Here is a 15,248-nt window from a genome sequence, read left to right on the forward strand (position 1 = left end):
CCACCACCAATCAGCCTACACCACAGTGCACATACCGGTCATTATTATGACAACTAGGGTAGCCATTTCAGCAAATGACATCTGTCTGAACACACATAAATCAGATTTGGTCACTGGTAACTTGCTGTTTGGACAGTCAGTATTCCAAAACGGATTTGAGAAACAAAACTGATTTAAACATTAAGGCCTGCAGTGTGAACAAGGCTTTAGAGGCGATTGATATCTTGTATAACTGCCCAAGTGTTCATGCATAGATAATTGCATATCATTACTTATTGACACTCCTGTTGCAATTCACCACTTCATATGTAATTCATGAGTGAAACATCATAGTATACATTATCCTTTTAATAATTGAACAGCAGCGTTGTACAGATGTAGGATCTTCATTTGAGTCAGTTTGCTACAGCAAGAAAATAATCCTGCAGCAACAGAAAAGTTCATTAATATGTGGATTATAATTAATGTAGGGTTGATACATTTTTCAATAGGACAAATCAAGTCTGACATTTTTAAATGGAAATTACAAAGTTTAGAAACCTTTTGAAACCTCAAATACACTACAAGTTTGTATTTCCTGCTGTGCGGGAAAATTCTCGGCAACAAAAGAGTGATCAAATTAAGATCCTACATCTGTATATCTAACTCCCATAGACACATAGTATAGAGTAAGATAGCATGTTGATTTAACTAACAATAAAGAAGAGAACTTCAAAGGAATTTCATATAGCAATATTATTCTCATTATTTCCCTGAAATTGTTTGACAAAACAAAGCATAGTTTGGTACACATGACCATTAGGCTGTGTTTACACAGGCATCACAATTCTGATCTTTTGCCCAATTACTCACAAAACATCTGATCTGATTGGGCAAAATACCAATTATTGTAAAAAGATCAGAATTGGTCTGCCTGTGTAAACGCAGCCTTAGTGTCAAAGAATGGGGTGATTATTTGAACAATATAGGAAAAAACAGGGCACACACTTTTGAGTTCAATATGTGTTGAATGTGGGCAATCAAGACACATAGCCAATACAATCAAGTGGTATCTCAAGCCAATCGTCGAACAGAATCCAATAGAGTCAAGTGTTAATTAATTGTAATTGGCAGAGAGTATCAAGTGCAGCCCATTGCCGCTCCATAACGCATCATCATACAGCGCCATCATTGCACATAATCAAAAAACGCCTCAGTCATTTCCTCCACAAAGGTAGAGCAGGGCCTTTCCGTAGTCCCCATCGGTGTCGTCCTGTGAATGAGTAAACAAATAAACACAAACTGGCATTTAAGATACATTCAGTACTTTCAGACAGACGAGCAGCCAATGGGTTTACATAGGCCCGAATACTCAGTTAGTACAACTGATGTACAACACATTCGACAGACAGCTTTGTCATACAACAGAGAGTTGGTCTACAAAACCATTGTGCAGTGTCTTCGCATCGGTTGTGTAAACAACATCCGTTGGATGTTGTGTCAAATGGGTTGTACATCAGGACTGGCATTATGCACTTTGTCAACCTGACGCAAGTCAGAGCAGGAAGGCTGCTCATCATTACCAAGGCAGAGAGCATGTCATGTCGAGTCATGTGTTGAGAGCACTGCAATACTGACAGAGTTGACAGTGTCATAAATGGATGATGTAGGCTGTAGATTGCGAGGTTGGAAATAAGGACACATGACAGGAGGTTGCACGTATGTACTGGTCCTATCCATTTGGAATTACACCAGTCTAGTACGCCCTCTGTGATATCTATTTCAGCCCCATGTCAATGGGGCTGAAACCAGATATGGTATTCTTCCTATCCAGATACGGATGAGCTAAAGACCTAGGAGGATACTCAAGAGAGAAACAGTTTGTCACAATAGCCAACTCGCTACATTATTTTGGGATCGTGTGGCTGGGGCAGGTGGAATAATGGACCTGTTACTCAGGTGACTTCACAGTGTATTGGTGTGTGACAAAAAAATGTATCGAATTAATCTAGTGGCACTGGAGATGTGGTAGCTGGGTATAGAGGTAGATTATTAGGGTTAGTCATCTGGGATGAAGGTGAGACTAGTGCATTATACCTGGTTAAAGGAGAGACTAGTCCACTGTACCTGAATGGTTAGCTCATTGTACCTGAATAGTTATAAGGGAGACTAGCCTTTTGTACCAGAATGGATAGAGGAGAGACTAGCCCATTGTACCTGAATAAATAAAAGGGAGACTCGCCTTTTGTACCAGAATGGATAGAGGAGAGATTTGCCCCCTGTACCTGAATGGTGTTGTAGAGCGAGGCCCCATACATCTTCTTAAAGCAGGCTCTGATGTCCAGCATGTCTGTCTCACTCCTGGACACCATGATTCTCATCAGAGTCTGGTCATCAGTGCCAGCGCGCTAACAATAAACAATAGACATCACAATTACAAATGCCTAAACCTAAATTACTGAATAACTTCTGGAGATATGCGATGGCAATTCAAACTTTCTCGCAAATCGTCCACACAATGATTGATAACAAACACAAAGAGCATACCCTCATAGACCCATTGAGAGACTCCGCAAAGTAGGCTGGGACACTCTTAGCACACTTCACTATGGAAAAGAAAGATGGCATTCCCAAATGATTAATTAATGTTTCAATATAATGCATGCATGCAACATATACAGTATGTACTGTTTTTTTGGTTTGATTTATCAAAGTGCAATAGAGAAATCTCAGTCTTTAAGTGTGTTATATTTCAGTTTTGTATCTTTATCTTCTTTTTTTCCCATTTTTTTCCCCTTACTGTGTCTTGCTTATCATCATTGTAAAGTCTTACCAACAGCCAGCATTAAGTTCTCCAGGTTTCCCGTAGTCTCGCCCTCAATGCTGTCCTCAATATCATTGCCAGACAGCTTCTTGTAGGCCTCAAACACTTCAAATGAAAAAAGAGAAAAAATTACAAATTAGAATGTGATGTTATTTGATGTTACAATAAAAGTGTAGAATGCCATTCTGTTTTTATGATTGAACAAAATGGCCGTAATCGCTCATTTACACCGTGGAAATAAAACATCTAGAATCCCAGAGCCGATTAAAGAGCAAGCACTAAAAGTTAAAGCTTGCACTTGGGAGGCATTTAAACACAGCAGACACACACACACACACACACACACACACACACACACACACACACACACACACACACACACACACAGCAGACACACACACACACACTTACCCACTCACTCACACGCGTACACACACACACACTCACACGTACACTTACACACTTACACAAACACACACACAGCAGACACACACACACACCTGTCTCTTATACACATCTAGATGTGTATAAGAGACAGCACACACACCTAGGCGAAGGTGTTCATGGCTCCTGTTGCCCAGGATGTTGATGAATTTCTCCACGTCTGTGCCAACCTTCCCCTCGCCAGCAGCAAACAGTTCCTGAAACATATACCGGTCACTGGATTTCACAGAATATTATAAGGCCATGGTCAATGGAGTGGATGACAAAAGGCTAAATGAACCTTCAGGGGACCTATATTATACATGCATGTGTCATTAGTAAATGTACTGTAACCTACAATACTGATCCAAGTATGGAAACTCAAAACCTACAAAAACAATAGTAGCTTTAAGGACAGCGTTTTCCTTTCCAGTTAGCAAATTTCCTAAATAAATGTTTCATGTCGATAATTTATCAGAGAGCAATGTGATACTGTCTTGAAGCTTGTTTGTCCTTTAGGCCTATGGTAATAGTTTGAAGGCATATCCTAAGCATGTTAACATTTGAGCGCTGAAGACAAAATGTCATTATGTCTTGCGCTATAGCATATCACTTAGCGAGCACCCACCAACCCACACATAGGGTTACGTTACCTTTGCGTCTTTCTCAATCGTGTCTTCATCCACCCCTTCGTCTCTGCTCCCCTACAACAACGAAAAAACAGAGGAGCAAAGAGGAAGAAAGAACAAAGGCAGAAGGTCAGTGCGTCATGGGAGAAGAGCCATGTCTACCCTTTCGTCACCTAATTTTGCTGAGTGTCTCCCAACCTGGCAACCTGATGGGTTAGGTTACCAGACAATGATATGTAGTATGCGTCACTCCCTCCTCCTTCCTCACTCTATGCCCACCTCAAGTTAACCACTCATGACTTTGTAATGACATCACGAAAGCACTCTCATTATTAGAAGGAAATACCTCTCTCGTCCCTTTGTGTCATCCCTCCTTCTCCCTTTGTTTACCTGCAGAAGGATCACTAGAAGCTTTTGGAAGTGGCCCGAGGTGTCACCAGTGATATCTTTCTCCAGCTTGCCACCGCACTCTGAGAAAGATGAGAAGAGAGAGAAGGGAAGGGCAGAAGATTGCTTACACTTATCTCTGACAATAGTCGCCAATGGCAGAAATCGACTCAGATTGGTCGTGCTCTGTTTAGCCGAAGGTCTCCGCCAGGGGGATTTGATTAGAAGGGTAACAGATGAATCAGGCTTCTCCAGTGTTCAACTCATATGGCCAGTGTGGCTCTTATCCTTGGCCTATTGTGCCTGATTCCAGAACGGTTTGTGCTGTGACAATGGTGTGATAATGACCATAGGAGTTGGCAAGGCAAATTGTAAATGGATGCAAAATCATTTACAGCACCCTTACAAAAATATAACATGAACAAAATCACGTGAGAAAAAGGCAAACCAGCAATGGGATGCAGGGTGCAATGTTGCTGGAATGAACGTGCCAAAACTTGCAACTGGAAAAAAGACAGTGAAAGCAAATGCCTGGGTAACATAACCCAAGACAGGGAAAATTGAAGGAAAGAGGGAGGAGGAATTTTATTGAATTGCATTATCATAAATTATGTTTTACTGAAAACAATTATTTGGCATGCATTTACAATTAATTTAAAGAGTTTCATTCAAAAACATTATATATCCATTTTCAGAAATGTTGGTCAATTAGCTAGTACTGTTTAAAACTTCTTCAGGATTGGTGGGTCCCCTGCGGGACGGTTGAGCTAACGTAGGCTAATGCGATTAGCATGAGGTTGTAAGTAACAAGAACATTTCCCGGGACAGACATATCTGATATGGGCAGAAAGCTTAAATTCTTGTTAATCGAACTGCACTGTCCAATTTACAGTAGCTATTACAGTGAAATAATACCATGCTATTGTTTGAGGAGAGTGCACAGTTTTGAACATGAAAAGTTATTAATAAACAAATTCTAGAATAAGAATGAGTGGAAGAGACAGACATTCAGATTCAAAGCAAGGTTCCACAATATGTGGACGACCGGTGGCCATATTGCATTCTGGGAGACAATCTGTCTCTGCTTTAGCTTAAGCCAATTTGTCAAATTTTGGGAAAAGCACTGATCCAGCATTTGAAAGCAGAAACATTATGGTATCAAGGTTATGCAGATGGTTGTAAAATGTGGAATGTGTCACTATATTTGTTGGACCGTGAAAACATCATGCGGATTGTGTTCAGCCCAACTTCTCTCCACTGTTGACTAAACATGGTTACGGATGTTTTTATGGATGATACTGCGACACTCATAAAAGGTGTTATGAATGCCTATTTATACCATCAGCTTAAGTGCTACCTGTTTTCCTTGTGGAGCCTCTCTCACCTTTCTCGCAGATGAAGAATGAATAGGTTATGAATGTTTCATGATACATTCAACCGCTCACCTTTCTTGTAGACTTTGACGATGTCTTTAATCTGGGCGCAGGTCTTGGACGCCAGGATCTCAATTAGCACGTCGTCATCAGTCCCCGCTCCCTGGGGAAGAGCAGTCAGAGACCGTCAGAAAAGGCCACTCAATACTCAATAACTGGCTGACAATTATGTAACAACCAGCTAGCAAGTGCTTTTATTGATTTCAGTACATGTGGACATGGTTAAAAAAGTGCAAGATTAAAAAAGAAATGCCGGTACATGACATAAGCTACTCCACATGCTTAATTTTCATGCTCTTCAATGCCTTCAGAAAGTATTTAAACCCCTTGACTTTTTTGACATTTTGCTGTTACTGCCTGAATTTAAAATGGATTAAATTGAGATTTTGTTTCACTGGCCTACACACAATACCCCATAATGTCAAAGTGGAAGTATGTTTTTTAATTTTTTTTAAAACAAATTAATTACAAATGAAAAGCTGAAATGTGTCAATAAGTATTCAACCCCTTCGTTATGGCCAGCCTAAACAAGTTCAGGTGTAAAAATGTGCTTAACAAGTCATATAATAAGTTGCATGGACTCTGTGTGAAATAATGTTTAACATTATTTATTAATAATCAGAAGTTTACATTCACCTTAGCCAAATACATTTAAACTCAGTTTTTCACAATTCCTGACATTTAATCCTGGTAAAAATTCCCTGTCTTAGCTCAGTTAGGATCACCACTTTATTATAAGAATTTGAAATGTCAGAATAATAGTAGAGAGAATAATCTATTTCAGCTTTCATTTCTTTCATCACATTCCCAGTGTGTCAGAAGTTTACGTACACTCAATTAGTATATGATAGCATGGCCTTTAAATTGTTTTGAACTTGGGTCAAAAGTTTCGGGTAGCCTTCCACAAGCTTCCCACAATAAGTTGGGTGAATTTTGGCCCATTCCTCCTGACAGAGCTGGTGTAACCAAGTCAGGTTTTTAGGCCTCCTTGCTCGCACACGCTTTTTCAGTTCTGAGGTCAGGGCTTTGTGATGGCCACTCCAATACCTTGACTTTGTTGTCCTTAAGCCATTTTGGAAGTACGCTTGGGGTCATTGTCCATTTGGAAGACCCATTTGCGACCAAGCTTTAACTTCCTGACTGATGTCTTGAGATATTGCTTCAATATATACATAATCTTCCTTTCTCATGATGCCATCCATTTTGTGAAGTGCACCAGTCCCTCCTGCAGCAAAGCACCCCCACAGCATGATGCTGCCACCCCCGTGCTTCACGGTTGGGATGGTGTTCTTCGGCTTGCAAGCCTCCCCCTTTTTCCTCCAAACATAACGATGGTCATTATGGCTTAACAGTTCTATTTTTGTTTCHTCAGACCAGAGGACATTTCTCCAAAAAGTACGATCTTTGTCCCCATGTGCAGTTGAAACCATAGTCTGGCTTTTTTATGGCGGTATTGGAGCAGTGATGTCTTCCTTGCTGAGCGGCCTTTCAGGTTATGTCGATAGAGGACTCGTTTTACTGTGGATATAGATACTGTTGTACCTGTTTCCTCCAGCATTCCTCCAGCAAGGTCCCTTGCTGTTGTTCTGGGATTGACACTTCTCGCACCAAATTACGTTAATCTCTAGGAGACAGAAAGCGTCTCCTTCCTGAGCGGTATGACGGCTGCGTGGTCCCATGGTGTTTATACTTGCGTACTATTGTTTGTACAGATGAATATGGTACCTTCAGGTGTTTGGGAATTGCTCCCAAGAATGAACCAGACTTGTGGAGGTCTACAATTTTTTTCTGAGGTCTTGGCTTATTTCTTTTGATTTTCCCATGATGTCAAGCAAAGAGGCACTGAGTTTAAGGTAAGCCTTGAAATACATCCACAGGTACACCTCCAATTGACTCAAATTATGTCAATTAGCCTATCAGAAGCTTCTAAAACCATGACATAATTTTCGGGAATTTTCCAAGCTGTTTAAAGGCACAGTCAACTTAGTGTATGTAAACTTCTGACCCACTGGAATTGTGATACAGTGAATTATAAGTGAAATAATCTGTCTGTAAACAATTGTTGGAAGAATGACTTGTGTCATGCACAAAGTAGATGTCCTAACTGACTTGCCAAAACTATAGTTCGTTAACAAGAAATTTGTGGAGTGGTTGAAAAACTAGTTTTAATGACTCAAACCTAAGTGTATGTAAACTTCCGACTTCAACTGTATATTGCATGTCTGACTGCACAATACATTACTTATTCTTGGAGCCATAACCAAACATAGACTATACATTGCTGTACTTTACCTTGAGTGCTTTGTGGAGTTGAGAGGCGTCATAGGAAATGGGAGGCGTCATCAACGCCACAACGAGCGTCTCGAACAAGCCTCCCAGCTCCGACTTTAAAGCACTCACAAGATCCTGTAGAAAAATAAAGACAATATTAAGATAACTTACACAATAGAAGGGTTTTTCTCTTTTAAATAAGAAATATCTGAACAAATAGAGCCACAATTGCTTACTCAATCGGTACATTTGAATTATTCACAAGATCCTGAGGGAAAAATGTACTTTGAACAATGGAAAAGTGTTTGTTTTGGAACTTTACAGTTTTTATATATATATCTAGGATTTACAGAGCCAAATTCATTATCTCGATCAATAAATTTAAATTATGAACTATTTTGATGATTCATATTCTGATAACTTTGACAATGAAGGAAGCGCTTGCTTTGGATTTTTTTTAAGTAATAGGAAAATCTTTGAATAAAAGAGCAGAAGTCCTTAACTCAATCAATACATTTGAATGATGAACGGATGTTTTGCGAACTTGTGCACACGGAATTGTAAGCTAACATTTGGCTTATGAGAGATAGTTAAATTTATTAGTGTTGACTCTAAAATACATCAGTTGAGTCACACCTAAGACGTGTACTGGAGAGAGAGAGTTATCAGGGACCCTGTTAACTAAATATATTATTGGCTTTCCTCTTGTGATAAGGCATCAGCCACCCCAGCACATTACTCACAGAAGTGTATGTCGGGAATGTATTTTTATTAGCTGTTTATCATAGATGTGGGCTTTTTTTTGGTAATGATCTGAACAGGCAGGGGACAGAGAGAGAGAGAGAGAGAGAGAGAGAGAGAGAGAGAGAGGAGAGAAAGAGAGAGGAGAGAAAGAGAAATAGAGAGACAGAGACAGAGAGAGAGAGAGAGAAAGAGAGAGAGACAGAGAGCGAGAGCGAGAGGGAGGAAAATGAATAAAGAACAACATGAAAGGGAGATTGAAAAGGAAAAAGAAGAGGGGGAGGAGGGAGGTGTGGGGAGGGAGAGATTGTGAGTGGTGGGTGGGTAGCTGGGTGGGTGGCAGGTAGAGAAACTTATGGCATGCATGGGTGTATAATATTTCAGAACCCTCATGAGGGCCAACTGTATATTCTAGGCATTGGACAGATGCTATTCATCACAGATAAGTCAAACAACCTCTTGGAGCCCCTGGGCTGCTAGCTACGTGACATCTGCACAATTGCTATACAGTCACGCCAATCTGCCCGTACTAATGAACACCAAATCTGAGAGTAACAGTAAAGCATTTTGGCAGTATGTGGATGGAATACTCTTCTCCTTTGTAGTAACATTTGAACATATAGTGTACTGTAACTGCCCTTACAAAAAAACATGAAAAAAAGAATGTAAAAAAAATACATAAAAATAAATGTGGTTTTCAGACACGTGTCAACACACGTGTGAACACAAAACATGTGAACAAATGTCACCTACAATAAAAAAAAAAAAAAAAAAATGCAAAGCTGGTTGAGAGAATGCCAGAGTGTGCAAAGCTGTCATCAAGGCAAAGGGTGGCTACTTTGAAGAATCTCAAATATAAAATATATTTGGATTTGTTAACCCTGTGGCGCTAGGCTAGGCTATGCTAGTCAACGTTTCTGATGACAGTTATCCCGGATCCGGGATGGGTGGTCCAGAGAGGCTTTTTGGTTGTATTTGATAGTTTTGATGTCTTCACTATTATTCTACAATGTAGAAAATAGTCCAAATAAAGAAAAGTATCCAAACTTTGTGTCCAAACTTTTGACTGTTATGTAAATGTGAATACATTTTTTATTGATACATTTGCAAAACAAAAAAAATCCCAAAACCAATTTTTGCTTTATCATTATGGTGTATTTTGTGTAGATTGATGAGGGGAAAACATTTTTTAATCAATTTTAGAATAAGGCTGTAATCTAACAAAATGTTGACAAAAAAAGTCAAGGGTTCTGAATATTTTCCGAAGGCACTGAATGTGGTTCTCAGGACACATTTGAAGTTTCACATGTGTGTTTTTTCATGTTTATGTCTCACCATTTCCAGCTACATCTGGTCTTCCATTCAGTGACCGACCAGGACCGGGCCTGATAAGCTTCAGAGGAAAACCAGCAGTGGGATACAGGGTGCTATGTTGCTGGAAAAACTTGTGCCAAAACTTGCAACTGGAAAAAAGGCAGCGAAAGCAAAGGCCATGGTAACCAAAGATAGAGAGAATTGCAGGAAAGAGGGAGGTGCTTTATTTAATCACGTTATCATATATATTTTTTACTTTCAAATTTTTTTAGCGTCAATTTCCAATTCATTTTCTCCTTGCATTTCAAAATGATTTCCTTGCAACATTTTGTTTTGCTATCAATATTTGTGGGTTTATGTTTTGCTTTCAATACCGTTATTTTTGTTTAAAATACAACGAAAATGATATTAATGGCAAAAAGTAACTCACTCGCTAGAGGATTGGACCATATAATAACACTATTACTATATTACACTATTAATCCCCACCACAGTTTCAGTAAAAAGTGGAGGGATGGGGCTGGAGAAATGCAATTACTCTCAAATCCATAGACCACGTAATGGGTGTAAGGAGTGGCCATCCATGACATCAAAATGATAGTTTTTGCCATGTTTTTAGGCTTTGTTTACAAACATTGGAGTAAAACAAGCTTATATTTTGGGTTCTGATGCGGTACAACAGTTGAACTAAGCTTATGAGGCATTTATACGTTATATTCTTCAATAATCAATGGGTTCATATAATTCATTTAGAAGTCCAAAAATTGGTGTAGCAACTAAGGACAGCCCCTTTAACCAGGCAGTGATCTTCATACAGCAGAACTATGTCGCCACTTGAGCGTGATCCGTTAACCCCCCAAAAAAATATCCTGTCCACTGTTCCATGAATGTCCTGCAAAATGATTTCCTTGTCCCTCATTGGGCTTTTTAGGATTCCACCGGTGGAAACTTTGCTACTGCAAAATGCTAAACATTGCTACTGCAACATGCTAAAACCATCTTCACATGTGAGGAGAATAACATTATTTCAACCCCACATGGGAATCTGCAAATCCAGAAGTGAACGTTTTTTTTTTTTTACATGTGAAACGGCAAATGTGTTTTCACATGTGAACTTTTTAAACATGTGAAACTGCACATTTTGCAGTGGTGTTAACATGTTAACTGTAAATGTAATGTGAAAATATGGTGTCAATTTAAGCTCAACATGTGAAAACAACCATTTCACATGTACAAATTTGACATGTGTTTTTGTTGTAAGGGTATACATGAGCTCATCTAATTGTTTTCCATTAGGTAACCCCCGGGTAGACCAGCTTTTTTTGGCTGATGAATGATGAGGTTGGTGACAACGTCACAACAGTGTTGGTGACATGATCTGTAGGCATCAATCAGACGATACACGTCGCCTGTCATCGGCTTCCTGTCTCACCTTTCCGTGGGCCTTCTTGTACGCCGCCTTGATTTCCTGCCGTTGATTGTTGCTGCGCGATGTCAGGAGCATGAGAATGGTGTCCTCATCGGTGCCTGTCAAACATGATGGCAAACATACAGTAATTGATCTTAAATCAGTGACATGAGAACATGTCTTGATAATTAATTGCAGAACTCATTAAAACAAGGCCACCCTTAACAGTATGGAATAACTCTTGTAAGTTACCACATTGTCCATTATATTGGTGTAGCGCACCAAGTAAGGAAATTAAGTCCGTGTTTTCAACGATAAAGGGTGTACGTTTGTCAGTTATTTCCATGCCCCAAAAGTGGTCTAATGTCGAGCTGAGTCCATATTCCATAAATAGATTGTGGTTTAAATGGCAGCAACCATTTATGGCAGCGATGTGTCTTTTGGGCTTAAGACCATCAAATGCACCATAACACTGGAACAATTGGTTTATGTACTGCTGTGATGAATTCCAGGTCATTACAGAGGGAAACGAAGTTCAAAGGTCAAATAGGCAAAACTAATCTAAATAGAAATGTAAAAAAATCTCTGTATCATGCTGGAGCTGAACCCTGCCTTTGAAGCTCTAGAATATAGATTAGCAATCCTCGCTTTAGATGGATAGAGTAAGAAGTTCCATAAAAACATGCCATTACAGTGGCATTATCCCGGGGAATTGTAGGGGAATAAAGTCTTGCATGAGATATTTAAGTACAGGTAGTTATAGTACTAGCCTGCACACCAAGCTAATGCAGTTTTTCTAAGCAAAAAAAAAAAACAGTAATTAAGAAGTAAATACTCTGTAAATACTGCTTGTTACTAGTTTATTACAGTGTAATTACAAATTTTGCAGTTTCTCTGGTAAAGTTTATATCTGGTCATATGTGGCTCAGTTGGTAAGAGTGTGGAGCTAGAAACGGCAGGTTTATGAGTTCAATTGCCACTGAGGCCACATAGTAAATGCCCTCACTATACGGGGCTGCAGCGTAGCCTAGTGGTTAGAGCATTGGACTAATAACCAAAAGGTTGCAAGATCAAATCCCCGAGCTGACAAGGTACAAAATCTGTCTTTCTGCCCCTGAACAAGGCACTGTTCCTAGGCCGTCATTGAAAATAAGAATTTGTTCTTAACTGACTTGGCTAGTTAAATAAAAGTTTTAAAAATACTGTAAGTCAGTTTAAAAAGTGTCTGCTAAATTGCATTTATAACATTAAGTGCATCTAACTCACCTATGCCTTTCATGGCCTTGTGCAGGAGCTCAGCATCCTGCTTGGCATTGAAGTTGACAAAGTCTTTCACACTGCCTCTGTAGGAATCCTGTGGGAAAGAAACAACAACTGATGAACATAGGGAACCGAATACAGAGTACATTCCCTGCATTTCCAATATGTGTTGTTGTGGGTCAGACATGGGAGAAAAAGTTTTGCACAATCAAACTATAATCTAGCTAGCAAGTTTGGTTGCAGAAGCAAACACTTAACATCAGAAGGGGGATACTAGTGGAATATTGTGCAGCTGTGTCTCCATGCTATCCTCCTGAACTGAAACTTGTTCACAAGGTTGTTCTCAATAGACACTTTGCAATACTTTATTTTGTCCCTTCCAGATGGTTAGGCTACTGTAATCTAGTCTGTGTTAATCTACATATATGTTAACCATCTTTGCTAATTCAGAAGTAAACACATACCGTACAAGCTCACATTGACAGGCCTACGTCATGTAGAGTCATAATTCTCTCAATTGTACTTGGTTTCCATCTCTGAGGAAAATATAATTGGAGGAGAAAATCAATATGACATCTCTTTCGGCCTCTGCCTCAGTCGGATGCCAGCGAAGGTTTAGAAAACTCACTTCCCACAATTTGCTTTGTTGTGCATCTCTTTGCATCTCTTTGTCTACTTAACAAGATCATACTGGTATGTGCTGATCAACAACAACAAAAAATTTGAATCGACTGAATGTCCGATTCTGCTACATATTGAGATTGCAGCTGGTTGGCTATGTTCAGCTAATGGTTGACATGTTAGCCATTATCCGTTGGTGAAGCATTATCAAATCAAATCAAATTTTATTGGTCACATGCACACGGTTAGCAGATGTTATTGCGAGTGTAGCGAAATGCTTGTGCTTCTAGTTCCGACAGTGCAGTCGTATCTAACAAGTAATCTAACAATTCCACAACAAATCAAATCAAATCGTATTTGTCACATGCACCGAATACAACAGGTGTAGACCTTACAGTTAAATGCTTACTTACTGTACAAGCCCTTAACCAACAATTAAGTTAAGAAAAATACCTAAAAAAAATTATAAATAAAGGTAACAAATAATTAAAGGGCAGCAGTAAAATAACAATAGCGAGGCTATATACAGGGTGTGCGGGGGCACCAACTACCTAATTATGGGTCAAATTAAAGGCTATCAAGCACAAGGTACTCAATTCTTTAATCATTAAAGATATTGACATTAGAGAGCAACTGGAATTACATGACCAGGGGTGAATAGATATAGTGGGTGAGGGGTGAAGACTACATCAGTGTAGTTTTTCATTAACAATTAAAGATGTCTTCTGTTTCCTTGCAGGCATTGAAGTAATAATGCAAAGACAGACAGGCAATCTGCACAAACAGTAATCAACCAATACAAATAGGTCTACGGGACAATCCACTGTTAGATTGATGGCATTTGGCAGTATTTACTCAATGGTTGAAACCCATTGCGAGTCACACCAACCAAAAGAGACCATGTCTGTCTGTCTGTCTGTCTGTCTGTCTGTCTGTCTGTCTGTCTGTCTGTCTGTCTGTCTGTCTGTCTGTCTGTCTGTCTGTCTGTCTGTCTGTCTGTCTATTTCAAGTTTCCAACGCAGAGTGATTAGAGTCCTCTTAGATTTATGTGTGGGGATGACAAGTGCAGACGGAGGATGGACATTGCTACGCTGAGCTAGAGACCCATCAGTGAAGATTGCCTACCTAGACTACCTCAGGGATATTCAAGTCAGGTCTCCCCCAATGAAACCCTATTCTAGGTGGGTGGGCTTAGACCCACGCTATCCCTGTTACCATCCTTACGGTAATACAACACTATGCAAATTAACCACCATTATGAGGAAGTGGTGCACGGAAGTCAACCTCCGACTGTCTTTTTAATCATCTAATCAAGTTGTTAGAAATATTCATAACGAGCTGAAGAAGCGACTGGAATTGCAAATAAATTAAGAAACGAACCAGATTAAATTTGTTTAAATAAATGAGTGCTTGATGTCACAGCAGGGGAGCTGTTTGCTGTCATATTGCACTTTTAATGAGTACTTCTCCATAGTGAGTGAATAACTTGAAGTTTCAAATGAATACGTGGAAATGAGACGCTCTTAATTGGTAATAATACACTTGTTATGTTCTTAGCGTATTCTCCAGTTCACTATGTCGTTTGGATAATGATCCCATGTCAACCAGAACTGGTGCGGTCCATTTCACTGCTGTATTTGCAATGTTTTGAACTGACACAGCAGTAAACAAACAAAAAAACACTTACCATGAGATATAACTTGTTGATGAGACAATGTAGAATTGATCAAATCTGAAAAAGCAATTTTGCAAGCATCACATAAGTTGGTATATCATCATTTACAATGGCACTGAGAGTCACACTTCTAAAAGCATCAATTTACAACGACAAATGGTCTTTCGGATTTTGTAGAAAAACATGGAAATTCATAAGTAGAATTAATTAAGTGTAGGATATCAAATACACAAATATTTCTGTCGACATTAAATGCACTATTGATTTTCTGAAACCTCACAAA

At 39.4% G+C, this 15,248-nt stretch overlaps 1 protein-coding gene across 1 annotated transcript; it reads right to left on the reverse strand.

The window, feature by feature from the left end:
- Positions 1 to 362: 362 nt before the first annotated feature.
- Positions 363 to 12,973, reverse strand: LOC111968200 (annexin A5). The gene is made up of 12 exons (XM_023993762.2): positions 12,944 to 12,973; positions 12,676 to 12,763; positions 11,434 to 11,528; positions 7,968 to 8,081; positions 5,688 to 5,778; positions 4,246 to 4,325; positions 3,880 to 3,930; positions 3,351 to 3,444; positions 2,813 to 2,908; positions 2,527 to 2,585; positions 2,265 to 2,387; positions 363 to 1,252 (listed from the first exon to the last, which is right to left on the reverse strand). The coding sequence occupies exons 1-12, from the start codon at positions 12,971 to 12,973 to the stop codon at positions 1,193 to 1,195; spliced, it is 981 nt and encodes a 326-aa protein (XP_023849530.1). The 3' UTR covers positions 363 to 1,192.
- Between the last annotated feature and the right edge of the window lie 2,275 nt (positions 12,974 to 15,248).

Source organism: Salvelinus sp. IW2-2015, linkage group LG8, assembly GCF_002910315.2.
Source record: "Salvelinus sp. IW2-2015 linkage group LG8, ASM291031v2, whole genome shotgun sequence".
NCBI classification, from domain to species: Eukaryota; Metazoa; Chordata; class Actinopteri; order Salmoniformes; family Salmonidae; genus Salvelinus; species Salvelinus sp. IW2-2015.

Bases quoted from the DNA above. Each gene is read 5' to 3' on its own strand.
- LOC111968200 (XM_023993762.2), bottom strand. From the start codon at position 12,973: ATGGAGACACAGCTGCACAATATTCCACTA. The intron at 2,909-3,350 runs GTGTGTGTGCTG...TTTCATTTGAAG, and splicing joins CCATGAACACCTTCGCCTAG to TGTTTGAGGCCTACAAGAAG. The intron at 2,388-2,526 runs GTATGCTCTTTG...GTTTATTGTTAG, and splicing joins CTCTCAATGGGTCTATGAGG to CGCGCTGGCACTGATGACCA.